Source organism: Prunus dulcis, chromosome 1, assembly GCF_902201215.1.
Source record: "Prunus dulcis chromosome 1, ALMONDv2, whole genome shotgun sequence".
Lineage (NCBI taxonomy): Eukaryota > Viridiplantae > Streptophyta > Magnoliopsida > Rosales > Rosaceae > Prunus > Prunus dulcis.
In genome coordinates this window covers 37,915,311-37,930,764 of record NC_047650.1, presented here as the reverse complement: position 1 = coordinate 37,930,764, position 15,454 = coordinate 37,915,311, and the positions used below count along the sequence as shown (strand labels likewise).

The 15,454-nt window shown below is 38.3% G+C and overlaps 2 protein-coding genes across 2 annotated transcripts; one reads left to right on the top strand and one right to left on the bottom strand.

Annotated features, from left to right (window-relative positions):
- The first annotated feature begins 3,207 nt into the window (after nt 1-3,207).
- LOC117615566 (auxin transporter-like protein 3) lies at nt 3,208-6,050 on the top strand. Its single transcript, XM_034344667.1, has 8 exons — nt 3,208-3,479; nt 3,618-3,803; nt 3,902-4,014; nt 4,110-4,293; nt 4,523-4,620; nt 4,729-4,936; nt 5,041-5,298; nt 5,532-6,050. The coding sequence occupies exons 1-8, from the start codon at nt 3,318-3,320 to the stop codon at nt 5,724-5,726; spliced, it is 1,404 nt and encodes a 467-aa protein (XP_034200558.1). The 5' UTR covers nt 3,208-3,317; the 3' UTR covers nt 5,727-6,050.
- Nucleotides 6,051-11,212: 5,162 nt separating this feature from the next.
- LOC117616405 (glycine-rich protein 2-like) lies at nt 11,213-12,341 on the bottom strand. Its single transcript, XM_034345716.1, has one exon. It carries the CDS (start codon nt 12,157-12,159, stop codon nt 11,536-11,538), a length of 624 nt encoding a protein of 207 aa, XP_034201607.1. The 5' UTR covers nt 12,160-12,341; the 3' UTR covers nt 11,213-11,535.
- Between the last annotated feature and the right edge of the window lie 3,113 nt (nt 12,342-15,454).

Here is a 15,454-nt window from a genome sequence, read left to right as displayed (position 1 = left end):
CTCCGCCTCGGTCTCGCCGATCTTCCCCGACCAGTCGCCGGCCGTGGGACGCCTGGAAACGATCGGAAACTGCAGATTTCCGACGGAAGTCACCCGAACTTCTCTCCTCTCGATCTCCTCCGTTTCTCAACCAAATCAGTCGAGTGAGGCACCAGGAGTCCAGCTAATCCACAGGAGGGACCTTCGAGAGGTCCAGCTAACTCGGACCAGCAGTGAGTGGACTTTTCTTTCTTAAAAGGATTTTATAATTATATTTTATATTTGATCTTGAATAAGTGTTTTAGCATGAATTTTATTATGCAAATACTGTTATTTTTATGAAAATTAGTTAAGCAACAGATTTGAGATTTTTGAGCCAAAACAATAGTTTAGCTCAGAGTTAACAGAATTCAGAGGACATCAGATTTTATCAGAAATAGTGATTTTAGACCACCATGTACCCACCCTACAGTTGGTGATTACCCAGAATTGGACCGATGTCGACAGACGTCCGGTCCGATTTCAGTTAGTCAGTGCACTTGACTTGCCTCACGAGTTCCGGGGACGCTCGGACCGTGAGTGCCAGGATTTGCGGCTCGGCAAACTTGGTGTCCCGAGACCTGCCAGGATTGTGGCTCGGCTGACTCTGTGTCCCCGAGACCTGCCAGGATTGCGGATCAGGCTGACTACGGTCCCCTGTATCCTGCCTGAGCGACTCGAGCTGACTTGGTGTCATCGAGGATCTGCCGGCAGATCAGGCTAATCATAGTCCCCTGATTTCGCTAGTTTGCGGCTCGGGTAGCCTGTGTGACGCCCGAGACCTGCCAGGGAATTGACGGTTATCAGGGGTACAATTAGGTGGCAGTTTTAAAGGATTTTAAAGCTTTTAATGCAATTATTGTTTACTCATTTTTATTAGTAAATTCATTTGAGTTATACTGATATATCTTTGTTTAGTATGTGATTATAATCATGTTATCTATATTTATTTGAATATCTCGAATTGATTATGATCAGATTTTAGTTCTTATATCCCTATGTTTTTAAACGGGGGTTATTATGTTCTCAAATGTTTTCACGAGCATTATTTTTATCCACTCACACTTTTAAACTTGTTTTTCGCCCACAGGCCGTAGAAGAACGAAGGAAACCACCCGGGCCATCAGCTTAGCTCCCGACCCACCACCAAAGTGTAGGATTTCGTTGTAACTTTGTCTTCATCCTATAATTTGTATAAACATGCTCTGATATCCTGTTGAACATGAGAAACTGAGGTTGTGATCTGTGTGTTGAATTAGTCTGGCCGTTGGTAGGATTTTTGAGACTGTTTGACAGGTGGAAGATTTTGGTTTTGGTTAAAATACAGGGGAGACTCTGCCGAATTTTCGGCAGAAGTCTAAGAGAATTTTAAAGATAAATTGAAGTAAGAAGGGTAAAAAGGTCATTTTTGCCCGACATTTGCCAGGTGTCGGACACGCACAGGACTTGGCTCGAATTCCAAAGTGAAAATTGGGTCGAGTCCTGTCACAAATATTCAGATACTCGTATATGCTCATATTATTATTATTCTCCAATATGGAGGTATTTATACAAGTACAAAGATGTGTTAACCCTAAATAAAATAGTAAATATATCTAAATTACAATAGGAAATAAATATAAATTACTATAGAAAATAAATCTCAATTATAATATGACTAGATAAATAGTAAGTAACTAAAATCCTAACATAATAAGGAATCAAAATCCTAACTAAGTAAGGACTCGCCAACAAAAAACTCCCAAGAATCGTATTAGATGAAGCTAATCCTAGATAACGTTGGGCCAAATGGGGTTGCCAGTGCCACAAGCTAATCGGCATCCTTGCCACCCTGGTCCATTATCAGTCAAACTTTGGAATTAACTTAACTTTGTATTTATTCATTAATGATGTAAATGACCAAATAAACTTTTTCCTCACACCTTCAGACATAGTGGTTGGCGTATTAAAAGGAAAAGAAAATTTTGGTGGGATCAAAATTATGAAGCTGGATAGATTGCATAAACTTTTTAGTGTTTATGTATAGAAAAGATGCTCCAACTAACCTAATTTAAAATTTTATCACTATGTGAGTGAGGTCTAACTCAGTAGAAAAGAAGTTTGATTTATGTTAATGAGGTTTGGTTCAGTGGAAAAGGAGTTTGACTTACGCATACCAATGATTTCAGGTAGATTCGAACTCTCACGACACCTTGATTGTCTGAAAAATTCCCCTTTTATTGTAACTTAGACTATTACTTGTACTAAAAAAAAAAAATACCACCACCAAAACTGGGATTTGCGAAGACACTTGATTAATCCCATTATTTAGAAGCTGAATCAATGGCCCAAAGAACCCTTTAGGGACCTAAACTTTTTTTAAAAAGGGGTAAAGGGGATTTTTAGATCTCTTTTTGTAAAGACAGTTGGCACACACGTGTGGTGCTAATCATGTTTAGCACCAAAGCCCACCTCAAAGTAATCATTCACTCCATCTAATGGGCTCCCCCACACATACACTCACACTCAAATCCACACGAAAACAGCTCTTCTTCTAATCCTTCAACTTTCATCCACCTTCCACACCCTTTTGTACAAACACAGATCTTCTTCTTTACCTCACTTTTCTCTACACAGATTCAACATCATCCATCCGTCCATCCATATGCATCATGCGTGGGCCACCCCGCTCGTGCAATGCATGCTAAGCATGGCCCATCAACAGCTTTTCCATGTCCAAATAACAAATATAAAATCAAAATTTAGGAAGAAAAAGTAAATCCCATGTGGTACCAATGAATCTTAACTTCAACACAATGAGATAAATTTTGACCCCAAAAAAAAAAAAACACACAATGAGATAAAGATCTAATAAAACTGAAATTATGTATGTAGCTAACTTAAGAATATGTGGTCGAAGGTAGTTTATACGGGTCGATACACATTTTAGACACTTATTATATTGTGTGACATGTGTCCGTTAAATTTTTTTCCCATAACTTGGAAATAGAATATAGGGGATTTGAAATACTATTGGTTAAATAATATGCATGCATGTATCATATATGCAATGACATTCCTAAGGGCTAATTAGGGTGATGATGTAGCTAGGTCTCCACTTGGGTGACTCAATTATTGCTCATAAAAATTAAAGAGTTCTACAAAAAAGCAAAGTGGTGCTATAAGATATACATACATATAGGTTAAGCTTAAGGAGTGGAAATAGTAGTGAAAAAGGAGCACTCCCTCTATCTATTTATAGACTACTCATACACTCATTCATTGCTTCCTCCCACACCACCACCACCAAGGCTATAACAATGGCTTCTGAGAAGGTTGAGACTGTTATAGCCGGAAGCTACGTAGAAATGGAAAGAGAAGGGGAAGAGATTGACTCAAAGACAACTAAGAGCAAGCTCTCCACCTTTCTTTGGCATGGCGGCTCAGCCTATGATGCATGGTTTAGCTGTGCTTCTAATCAGGCACATATTTAATCTTATTTTCCAAACTTCTTAGTTTTACATATCTTATCATTTGTGTTAATGTAACTGTGTATTTGATGTCTTTACCTAAATATAATTATGTATCTTAATTCGGTTTTAATGGAATTTTTAATGCAGGTTGCCCAAGTGCTTCTGACACTGCCATACTCATTTTCACAGCTGGGTTTGCTATCTGGGATTCTATTTCAGCTTTTCTATGGCTTGATGGGAAGCTGGACTGCTTACCTCATCAGTCTGCTCTATGTTGAGCACAGAACTAGAAAGGAAAGAGAAAAGGTTGATTTTAGGAACCATGTAATTCAGGTATACAATCTTCCTCCATTAAGTTTGTAAAAACTAATGCTATATATAATTATAATTCCAGTTTCTTTATAAACATTGATTGTTATAAATCTTGGCAGTGGTTTGAAGTTCTTGATGGGTTGCTGGGGAAGCACTGGAGGAATGTTGGCCTCTTTTTCAACTGCACTTTTCTTCTGTTCGGATCTGTAATTCAGTTAATTGCCTGTGCAAGGTAAATAAATTATTATTATTATTTATAATTTTATATGTAGAAAAGAATTAGATAATAAAATTTGGTTTGTCATTGTGTGTTTGTTTTGATCTTAGTAACATCTACTACATAAACGACAATCTTGACAAGAGGACTTGGACTTATATCTTTGGAGCTTGCTGTGCTACAACTGTCTTCATCCCCTCCTTCCATAATTACAGAATTTGGTCATTCTTGGGCCTCATTATGACCACCTACACTGCTTGGTATCTCACCATTGCTTCCCTTATCCATGGAAAGGTAGATTCTATATCTCCTATTAATTAATTATATCCCTCAATTAGATTTGATCACTGATTAATTTTTTGAGGACGGCGATAATATATTAAACTCACATACATTACACGAATGTTAGGACTCGAACCTAAGACCTTGCTTAGGGGTTCTTTGCGATCACTGCTTAATTTAGATCACCAAAAAAATCATATACAGAGGTTGCAATCTAATATTTTTCTTTGTGCCCCCCAAGGTTGAGGGAGTGAAGCACTCGGGTCCAACCACAATGGTTCTCTACTTCACTGGGGCTACTAACATTCTCTACACATTTGGTGGACATGCTGTTACAGTGTGAGGGCTTTGTGAAAATTAATTAATATACAAGAACAGAGGAAGCTGTTGCAATTTTTGGGTTTTAACTGGAATTTGATTATCTGGGATTGGTTGTGTGTTGTGTAGGGAGATTATGCATGCAATGTGGAAGCCACAGAAATTCAAGTTGATATACTTGATGGCCACACTCTATGTGCTGACCTTAACTCTGCCATCAGCTTCTGCTGTTTACTGGGCTTTTGGGGACAATCTCTTGACTCATTCCAATGCTCTAGCTTTGCTTCCAAGGACTGGATTTAGAGACACTGCTGTTGTGCTCATGCTCATCCATCAGGTACTAAATCAACAGTTTCTTAATTAACAACCAAAACCAATTTGATTTAGTGACTTAAAAGAGGATTTCTAATTGTTAATTAATGATTTGGTTGGTGTGCACAGTTTATCACATTTGGATTTGCTTGCACCCCTTTGTACTTTGTGTGGGAGAAATTCATTCAAATGCATGAGACCAAGAGCATGTTGAAGAGGGCCCTGGCTAGGCTCCCAGTGGTGATCCCAATTTGGTTCCTTGCTATCATATTCCCATTCTTTGGGCCCATCAACTCAACTGTTGGATCTCTTCTTGTCAGCTTTACTGTCTACATAATTCCTGCTTTAGCTCACATGGTCACCTTTGCTTCTGCATCTGCTAGAGAGGTTAGTCCACTTTTAATTTTCGTTGGGATGAACAAATTGCTAATTAAGGAGGGTAACATTCTCCTACCTGAAATATCCGGCATGTTATGTTGTTAGACTGTCAATTTCGACTATACATTAAAACAAGCATTTACTGAACTTAGGATCCGATTCACAGTCTGATAGCATAGCATATCAAATTTTCCCAGGTATAAGTTTCTGATATGTTCATTGTTGTTTTTGATGATACACAGAATGCTGTAGAGAGACCACCATCATTGTTGGGAGGCTGGGCTGGCTCATACGCCATTAACAGCTTTGTGGTGGTTTGGGTTTTGATAGTGGGATTTGGGTTTGGAGGGTGGGCAAGCATGCTCAACTTCATACGACAAGTCGACACATTTGGTCTATTCACCAAGTGCTACCAATGCCCCCCACACAAAGCTTGAGTAGATTCCCCCTACTTTCCAGAAAGTTTTTATTAACAATTTAAAAGATACATATGTAAGTGTGTAAAGAGATTGGCATTTGTAAACCTTTCTTTTCTTACTTGATTTGTATTTTTTTCCCTCTTAACTTTTTTTTTTTTTTTTCCTTTTTTCCTCTTGTAAGATCTATTGTTGATGGTTTTCAGAAAGAAAAAAAGGTGTGATGGCAATTATCATGGCCAACCTTTATACGGACCTACATTTGTACCTTGTGTGTTGATTAATTAGTCTTCTTTTAATTAAGAAATGCAAGTCCCCTGGTTTTCTCTTGTGGGAATTAATTTATAGACTTGACATATTTCTATCTAGTTAATTAAGGTTGAAATTCTCTAGGAATGATTGTAATTCTTTTCTTTCTTCTTCCAAAATATTATACTTTTGTTTTTCATACAAGCGAGATTAGGGGAGCGGGGAATCGAACATAGGGCCTAGGGTGTAAGAATAAACATCCTTAACCACTTGAGCTAAGTCATAAACTACAGCTTCTCTTACAACTTTGATATCCTGCTGGGGAGTTGATAGTGAAAGAGTATAACTGGTCCATGAGTGCCAATCTGAATGTGCCACAGGGTTTCTTTGAGCTCACTTTTTTCCACATAGTATCAATTAGGTTTTTGAGCACCCAAATCAACCTCAATTGCAAGCTCTGTGTGTGTTGATTGGGTGAAAAAGGCTCATGTGGTACTCTTTGAAATTGTGTAGACTTTGCGTGAGAAACATTAGCATGCTGCTGCATAATAAGCAGATGTGATTGTCCAGCTGCAAAGGTTGATTGAATTTGCTGGTCCCATATATGGCATTGTCAAGGCCTAACTCTGATGTGCTTTAATTGAATTACTTTGTATCATTGCATGTCAATCAGTCGTTTTGCCTAATTTGATGTGTTCTGTGTGTACATGCCTTAAACGACAAAGATTTAGCAAATCAGTTGGGGAACTTCAATCACCTAGTCATTGGCAGAACTAGGCCAATGGAACATAAATTATTGGCCTTACATCAGAGAGAGAGAGAGAAGAAAAACTCCTGTAAGGTTACATGTCATGTTGCCGTGCTAAATGGCAGAACTATTCGGTTGAAAGATAAGGGAGACCAACGAGTGTTAATTATATGTGCATCACTTGTCATATCATGTGGTACACAACTATAATTTTACTGACATTACAATATCATCAAAGATAATGAAATCATTCAATATTATAGTGTTATCAATCTATTCATGTTACATTACACTATAATTTCATGAAATATCAATTTTGTCACCCATTTATGTTTGAACACCTGAATCAATAATCTAAAGCTCATGAGTTTTTCGTACACAAGTTTTCTTTGATAGAGAAAGCGAAGAAATAGTTGGTAGGCCCAAGCTCGAATGACATGTTCATATCAAGGATCAGAAGAAATCTAATTGGTCCATCATAACACATTGGTCAAGATTGATTTTGAGTCTTGACCAACCAAATCAAGGAAATTTCGTAGGCCCTATAGCCCCATATATATGACATATGACCAGGAACAATCTTAGCCTTGGTCTAATCAGCTCTACATCATTATATAGGATAGGTTACCTAATATGGTTCAATTAACCAGCCACCTATTGAATAATTTTAGAGCTACATAATATCTTTCCAACGATATTTAACTCAATAAAAAAGAATCTTAATTTATAAATCTGTAATTTCGGATTCGAACCTCTATGATACTTTGGTAATGTATGTGTGATGAACTCCCATTTCTTTTATATATCAAAAAAGGCTACATACATTTCTGGTTTGTGACCCAAGAAATTGGCCACAATTGAAAATTGATGCCATAAGGTCAGGTGGGTTCCATAACCCATACATGGAGCAAAGAATTGAGGACCCTGGGATTGATGGGATAAATATCTCTGGTGCTGAGAAAGAAAATACATAATATAAAGTAGGAAATGCAAAAGCCATGAAAGCAGCAAAGCGGATGCCTATGAAACTCAAAAAAGAAATATTCCTCTTTTAGACTTTTGCCAAAGAAATATGATTGATTAGAAGAGAAGGCAAGGGAAAAGAAAAAGGTAGCTCCTCCTAACTCATAACTCATATGAGATATACAGTGTGGGTTTTAAGGTGGGGACCTCATTTTTGCTTAGAACTTTCCAAGATGAGGACTTGTCATGGGAATGTTTTATTTACTTATTATTTATTATTTTTCTGCATCTCCAAAAAATTATTGCATCTGCCCATCCCATATATGCACTGAGAAAATGCTTTTGACTAGGCAATTGAAACCCCATCAGTTTCAGTTTAACAACTCAAAAGAGATGAATTTTTCTGGGTTGAAACTTGAAATCAAATCAACCCATTAAGGCATTAAAAAAAGTTTTGTAGGCATTCAAGTTGTAAGCTTGTGAAAACAGAATCAAAATCTTGGGGAGGGTCCAGCAAGTTAACAGTGTAAGATAAGGCAAAACGTGTGTGGGGGGTCCTATGATCTCTGCAGGGAAGAAAATGTGTCACCACCTGGCTGGAACTTACTGAAACTTTGGCTTGGACCCTCTTCACATTCTGGTGCTTGGATCCAACCCAAGTGTGTGTGTTTGACCAAAAGTCAGAGCCTTTTCAGGGCTTGGTGACCAAAAGTTCACTACACTAGTTAGAAAGATTGGGATTGTGTCAATCTTGCCAGGCTTCAAGTTTCACAACCCCCCTTCTTTATCTCCTTAAGAGAGGAAAAGGGGACCTCAGGCTCATGCTGACAGATTGGCGAAAAAGTTTTATATCAAGGGGATAATATTGTTTTGATATCCAAACATTTCGTCACGTTTAGCAACTTTTTTAGGAAAATAGCAAAACAATACTATCCCGTGATATACAAGTTCTTCTCAATAGAGTCTATCTTGTGATATACAAGTTCTTCTCAATAGAGGAGGGGGTGGGGGAAGGTAGGGTGTTGGTCAAAATCAGTAGGGCCCTCCCTCGACTTTTATACTGTACTGAGTTTGATATTGCTCCTCCAGGACCTGTCTTTGTCTTTGACAATGTGATTGCAGCTTTCCCACTCTCTGGTCTTGCAAGTTTTGTGTGATTCATTTCTAGCTTAGTTGCTTCATAGTGAGAGTGACCGACCGACCCCATTGAACATGGTTAAAATCACCGCTGTTGCTTTTTAACCAGCTTTTCTGTGGGCTGGGAATGGGCCTGCCAGCCAATTGCTCAACTCTGTCCAGTTTCTAATCAGATTCTAAATAAAAATTTCGGGTTGGTTTGCTAACTAGTTCGTTTTTTATTCAGTTTTTGGTTTTTCAGATGAAGAAAGGGGTAGTATGAGAAAGAAGGGAATAGGAAGGAGAAGGCATGCAAGAGTAATGGGGGAGGAGAAAGTATAATAGAATGCTACAAAAAATGAAAGGTAAAAAAGCAATTTCAAATAGTTTTTCTTTTCAAGTTTTGTTTCAAACATTTTTCTTCATTTCTCCATCCTTTCCTTTCTTCTCTCTTCTATTTTTCCTCCTTTTTCACATATCTTGTTTTAAATTTTGACCAATATGATCTATTGTTTTTATTTTATTTTTTATAGTACAAGTAATAGTCTAAACTAAATGGTAGGAAGATTTCTCACACGCTAACACAACTAAAATGTCTTGGGGGTTCGAATTTGAGACCTCTTGTCTACAGGTCAAAGTTCTTTTTTCACTGGACTAAACTCCATTGACCTAAGGTCTATTGTTTTATACATAATGTTCTGGACCTTTTGGAGAGGGCTTTCTTGTTGGTTCGACATGGTGAGCCATGGTTTCTTGGTCAGTCCTGTAATCTAGTAATCTGTTTTGGGCCATTCAACTCAGACATTTGGACAGTGTTTTGGTTTGCTTAGGCTTATCAGATGAGGAAAAAGAAAAAACCAATCCTTGTTCTCTCAAACTCGCATATTTGCATGTGTTTCTTTTAGTAAAAGAAATGTGAAAAGTAGAGATGTGGGTTATGTCCCCTCCTCGTAAATTAAGAGTAATTTAAAATATTTCTTTGTCAAGAAAAGAAAAAAAAACACCTATGAGCGTTCATGGCCGATTTGAGTGATACATCAAACAAAAGTCCCCGTGATTAGATAATACCCTTCTTCATCATCAATCAAACAATTCCAAGCCGTATAAGCATTCAAACGCGAGGAAGAATTTAGCCAGCATAGAATATGAGACATTCTAGCGCCCCTTCATAATATGGCTGTGGTAGATAGATGCATGATGAACAAATATCTTGAAAAGGAAAGAGCCTCTATGCACAATGAAAGAGACAGATCTTCACCAAATATTCCCATCTTTTATGAGTTCACATTTTGTTTACGCTCAATATCAATTGGATGATGAGAAGAAAATAGAGTAACTAGCAAGAACAACGATCACACGCAATTCTGTTTTCGGCAAAAAGGGCACCACACAAGGGATCAGAACAGGAGAAAACAAGTGAGGCTTCAACCGGCAATTTCAAGCTAATAGTTTAGTGATCTTCGAAAGAACATCTTGATAAGTAGCTCTTTGACTGACAATCAAAACTCTTAATGAAGTTGGTTATTATGATCCGAAACATGTACCTATCTGTGGTTGAACTTGGTAATGAAATGAGGGTCATAATTTTTGATCAACCAACCAATAATAACAATTAGAAAAGAAAGGGTGGCCAAATGCACAAGGCTCTCCTGCCAATATGGGGTTTGGAGACGGCAAGAAATATGCAGCCATACCTTTAATTTTCAGAGAGGCTGTTTTGGAGAGCATTCCCTAAAGCAATTGTTTTTGACAAATGAAACAAATAACCTCTCACTTATGCACTCTACTTTCATAGATATAAACACATGGGGATGCATCTTTGTTCCCTTCTACAAAAGTCAATAGTGGGAGATAAAGAGGACACCACATGGAAGATCAGGACTGTGATGAACGATTGAGCTTAGAAACAAGTGACGCGTGACGAAGACATTTTGAAAAGATGTTGATCATGCCGAAAGGGGGAAATGCAATCTTGACCTGTGAAATATCAACCTCTCATGGATTATCAACTAGGATAGGGTGTATGACATGGTTCTTGTTCTTTTCAGGGAAGTGGATAAGATGACTTGACTTGATGAGCATGTTGCTGCCATTAAGTTGACGATAACTCACGATATAATTTAAGCAGCAAGCAACCAGAAAAAAAATAGATCCACAGCAATATAAAGATTGCAAAGGACAAAATACTATATCCACAACTGAAACCAGAAAAAATGAGAAGTGCAAAACAGGTGAATGTCCCTTTCAAAAGGAAGGACCATATTTTTGTTGCTCAGAGATACCCACAAGGAAGGAAGGAACAAAGATCAAATTGGTATTTTGGTGTCAAACTATAGATACTCAAAAGTCATCAAATCTTTATAGAACCAAAAACATAATACATCTCTAAACAGGGCAAGAAGAATGAAAAATAATTAAACTTAAAGGGAAGTGGCAAATGACACCAAAACATGATCATTGATTTCATATTGAACAACAAGAAGAATAGGTATGAAAAATGAGGAGAAACAATGAATTATAACGAGAAAACTACCATCTAATATATGCAAAAACAATCACCCACATACCACCAAATCATGCAAAAAGGAACAAAAAATTACCCAAATTAAGAACACATTGGTGACAAACAAGAGCCCTCCTTTCTTCATACGCCAAGAGCAATCACCAAGCAAGCACCCAAAAGCGTGGGAAACCACAGAGACCTATACACCCACATCCAAAGCCAAGCCACCCAATAGAACATGACCCAAATTCTCACTTCTGATCATTAGGACATTCCCTTGCCAAATGCCCTTCCTCTCCGCAATTATAACACCCACGGCCACCACCGCCTCCACGGCTACCGTATACTCGACCACCGCCACCAAATCTTCCAACACCGCCACCACCGCCGCCGTCCTGAATACAGTCCCTAGCCAAATGCCCAAATCCGCCGCAATTGTAGCACTCGCCACCGCCGCGACCACCGCCGTAACCACCACTATAACCGCCACCCCTCCCGCCGCCTCTCCCGACATCATACCCTCCACCGAACCTTCCATAACCACCACGCCCGCCGCCTCCATTGCCTACCCCTCTCCCGCCATAACCGCCACCCCTCCCGCCAAAACGGCCGCGTCCACGGCCATGGTCAAAGCCGGGACCTCGGGATCGGGCGATAGAGGCGACGACGTCGACGGCTTTGGTGCGTCCGTCTTCGCCTAATTCGACGAGGAAGTCAACGGGCTGGCCCTCCGAGAGGGTCCGGAAGCCGTCGGATTGGATCGAGGTCTGGTGGACGAAGAGATCTTCGGTGCCGTCGTCGGGGGCGATGAAGCCGAACCCCTTCTGCGCGCTGAACCACTTGACTGTGCCCGTGGATCTCGCGGTGTCCGCCATGGATGAGAAGGATCTAGAAGCTTCTTTTTTCTGAAGCTTTTATATATTTTTTGTTTTTTGTTTTTCAGTTGGTGCCGGTGGCGGGGACTAACTGTTCTGTTGAGGAGTCTCAGTCTCAGTCCCGAGTGCCCTCTCTCCTCTGCTGCTTGCTGCTGCTGCTTTTCCATTGTTGGGTGGGAATTAGGGGAAGTTATGTGGGATCCGCGTTGGTTTTCTCGTCCATACGTTGCCTGCCACTTGGCAGACAAAAGTAGAGTATTTTGGGTTTTATCCAATTATCCATTTAGAGTTTTACACGTCAGCTTTGCAGTTTGGAAGAACTAAACAAAGCAAAGAGTTCTTGACCAAAAAAATTAAAAAAAACAAAGCAAAGAGCCCCACTCTTGACCCAAAAAAGAAGAAGAAAGCAAAGAGCCCCACTTGCTTAAACTTCATCTTCAACCCCAAAAGCCCAAATCCAATACAACTGAGCCCAGTTAGGTACAGTATGCAACAAATGTGTATAAAAAAGAAACTGAACTGTGAATACGATCTAGCTCAATAGAAAAAGTATTTGATTTGCAAACTAGTGATATTTGATTCGAACTACCATGATACATTGGTAAATATATGTGAAAAATCGACTATCGCTTGTGATTGGGCTTTTTCACCTCCGCCCATGTAGACAGATGTTCAAAACCCTTGAACACTCCTTGAATATTTGTGTAAACCTCTTCCTCACTCGCTTGAACTAAATAAATAAATAAATAAAGCCTAAAACATAATTGGTTAGGTTCTTTAGGTTTTTTCTTTTATTTTTTTAATGGTGTGTTTACTAATCAGAATTTGGAATTTTCATCAAGAATTAAATTCCACCTATAGAGGATTCCTGCGTTTACTTCACATCAATAAATTGAAAAGTAAGTGGGACTCACACAAAATTAGGAATTGCATTCTTGACTTTGGGGGAATTTAATTCTTGGAAGAATGTGATATTCTAATTCCTAGAAAATTAACTTATTAGGAATTCATCTTTTTTGGGATGGGATCCGTTGTTCCCATTTTCCATGTCCCTCCGTGTCCCTTGTATAAATTTTTTGACATGTGTCCAACAACTTAACCCTAAATAACTAATAAATTAGAAAAATAAAAACTAAATATTAAAAGAATAAATATAACCAAACAGCCACCAGTTTGAGCGCCCACCACCTCACCCGCCACAACCCCTTGTCCTCCTCGCTGCAGATGAGCCCTCTCCCCTTAGTCTCTCTCAATCTCCTATCTATGGCAACCTCACATCTTGGAAGGCTTGGGGAAAATGTCAGGTTATTGCAATCCTTATGAAAGCAATTTGTGGGTTGATCTTCCCCATTGGAACCTTCACAAAGCCATCACTCTTTGAAGAACAGTGGTATCTGGCATCCATCCTTCACGTGGCCATTAATTCCGGTTTAAGAGTTTAGAAACTTTTGATCTCTTAGAGGCAAATGCCGTCGATCAGATGGATATGGGTGGTTGTCAGGTGTTAGGTTGGCTATTGAGATTAGCGGCTGCTAGGTTGTTTTTCTTTGAGAGACCTGTGAGGTTGCCATAGATAGGAGATTGAGAGAGACTAAGGGGAGAGGGCTCGTCTGCAATGAGGAAGACAAGGGGTTGTGGCGGGTGAGGTGGTGGGCGCTCAAACTGGTGGTTGTTTGGTTATATTTATTCTTTTAATGTTTAGTTTTTATTTTTTTAATTTATTAGTTAACAGTGTTATGTTAAGGTTAAATTGTTGGACACATGTCAAAAAATTATACAAGGGACATAGAGGGACATGGAAAATGGGGACAACGGATCCCATCCCATCTTTTTTACCAATTATATCCTCACACAATTTTTAAAATTCCTAATTTTCCATCTACTTTAACCCAACAAATATGACATTTTAGTAAACAACTTCAATAGAAATCCGGAATTTAACTCCTATCAATTCATATGGTTTAGTAAATAACTTCAATAAGAATCCGAAATCTAATTCTCCTCAATCCAACTCCTCATCATTTCAATTTCTCCTAATCCAATTACGGATTAAACATGTCATAAAAGTGGTTAATTTTGTATAATATATTTTGTGATTTCATTCTGATAGTTTTATTTTGTGGTGAATATATTTATTTATTCAGCGTCCACCGCATCATCTTTCTCTGCTCTGGTGTGGCGTCTGTGTGGTAAAAGGGTTGGACAAAAGACATGACAGTTCGACGTCGTACAGAATCTCATTCTCCAATCAAATCAGAAACTCTGTCCACATACATGTCTTTGCATGATGACCACTAACATGCACATCCAGTTTTAAAAAAATTATTTTCACAAAAAGTGCAGTCTCTTCCACTTTTCATCCTTAAACATGAACCCTTCGTTATCGTGTACCATATTCAACAATGGCCTTTTCTTTTTACTTTGTTTCTACCAATAACCAAAGTGAAGGTGTTTCCTTGATTCGTACGTTATTGTAAATAGTTTTATTGCTTTAATTTTGTGTATTTACCAGACTTTTAGGTCATTTCTTGTTTTTTTTTTAAATACAAACGATTTTGTGAGAGAAGAAAATCGAATTTATTGAATGGTAAATGTGGTAGGTACTGGGGATCTGCCTTCTTTTGCTTGCTAGAATCTATGGTGTGGTTGGAAGAACAGAAGCAAATAGGAAAGCTATGAAAATGAAGAACGATAAGGCTAATTGAGGAAACATAGGCCACTAAGCACGTGAAACACTACTCCACCAATGTTCCACTTACACGAAAATAGGAAGAGATAAAATGCAACCTTATATGCCTAAGAATTCTAAACTACAATACTAATTAAAAACTAATTGAAGATATTCTTAAACTAAGTAACCTAACAACTAAAATAATTAAACACGTAACAAAATACTTTTAATCACTTAAACTACAAGATTTTTACTCTTTGATCCTTTTATACTTGAAGAAATGTGTGGCAATTGTTGACATATAACACAATTTTGAACTCGATGTGCCATTAGCAATTTTGGATTTATCGATTTTTCGACATGAACATGAGACTTAGGGTTAGTGTCAAATCCGATCAACTTGATTTTGACACGACAAATACGTTTCTTGTGTTGTATTATATGGGGAAAATGATGAATATTTTCTATCTTTAATTGTGTATTATTTAAGTAATTGTATGATTATTTTTACGATTTAGTTAGTATCATGACGAAGTTGGTTGTTATTTTATAAGTTAAGTATTAGTGATAGGATATGATGATTTAGAAATAAATGAGACTGTTAAGGTGTTAGTTTATAATGTA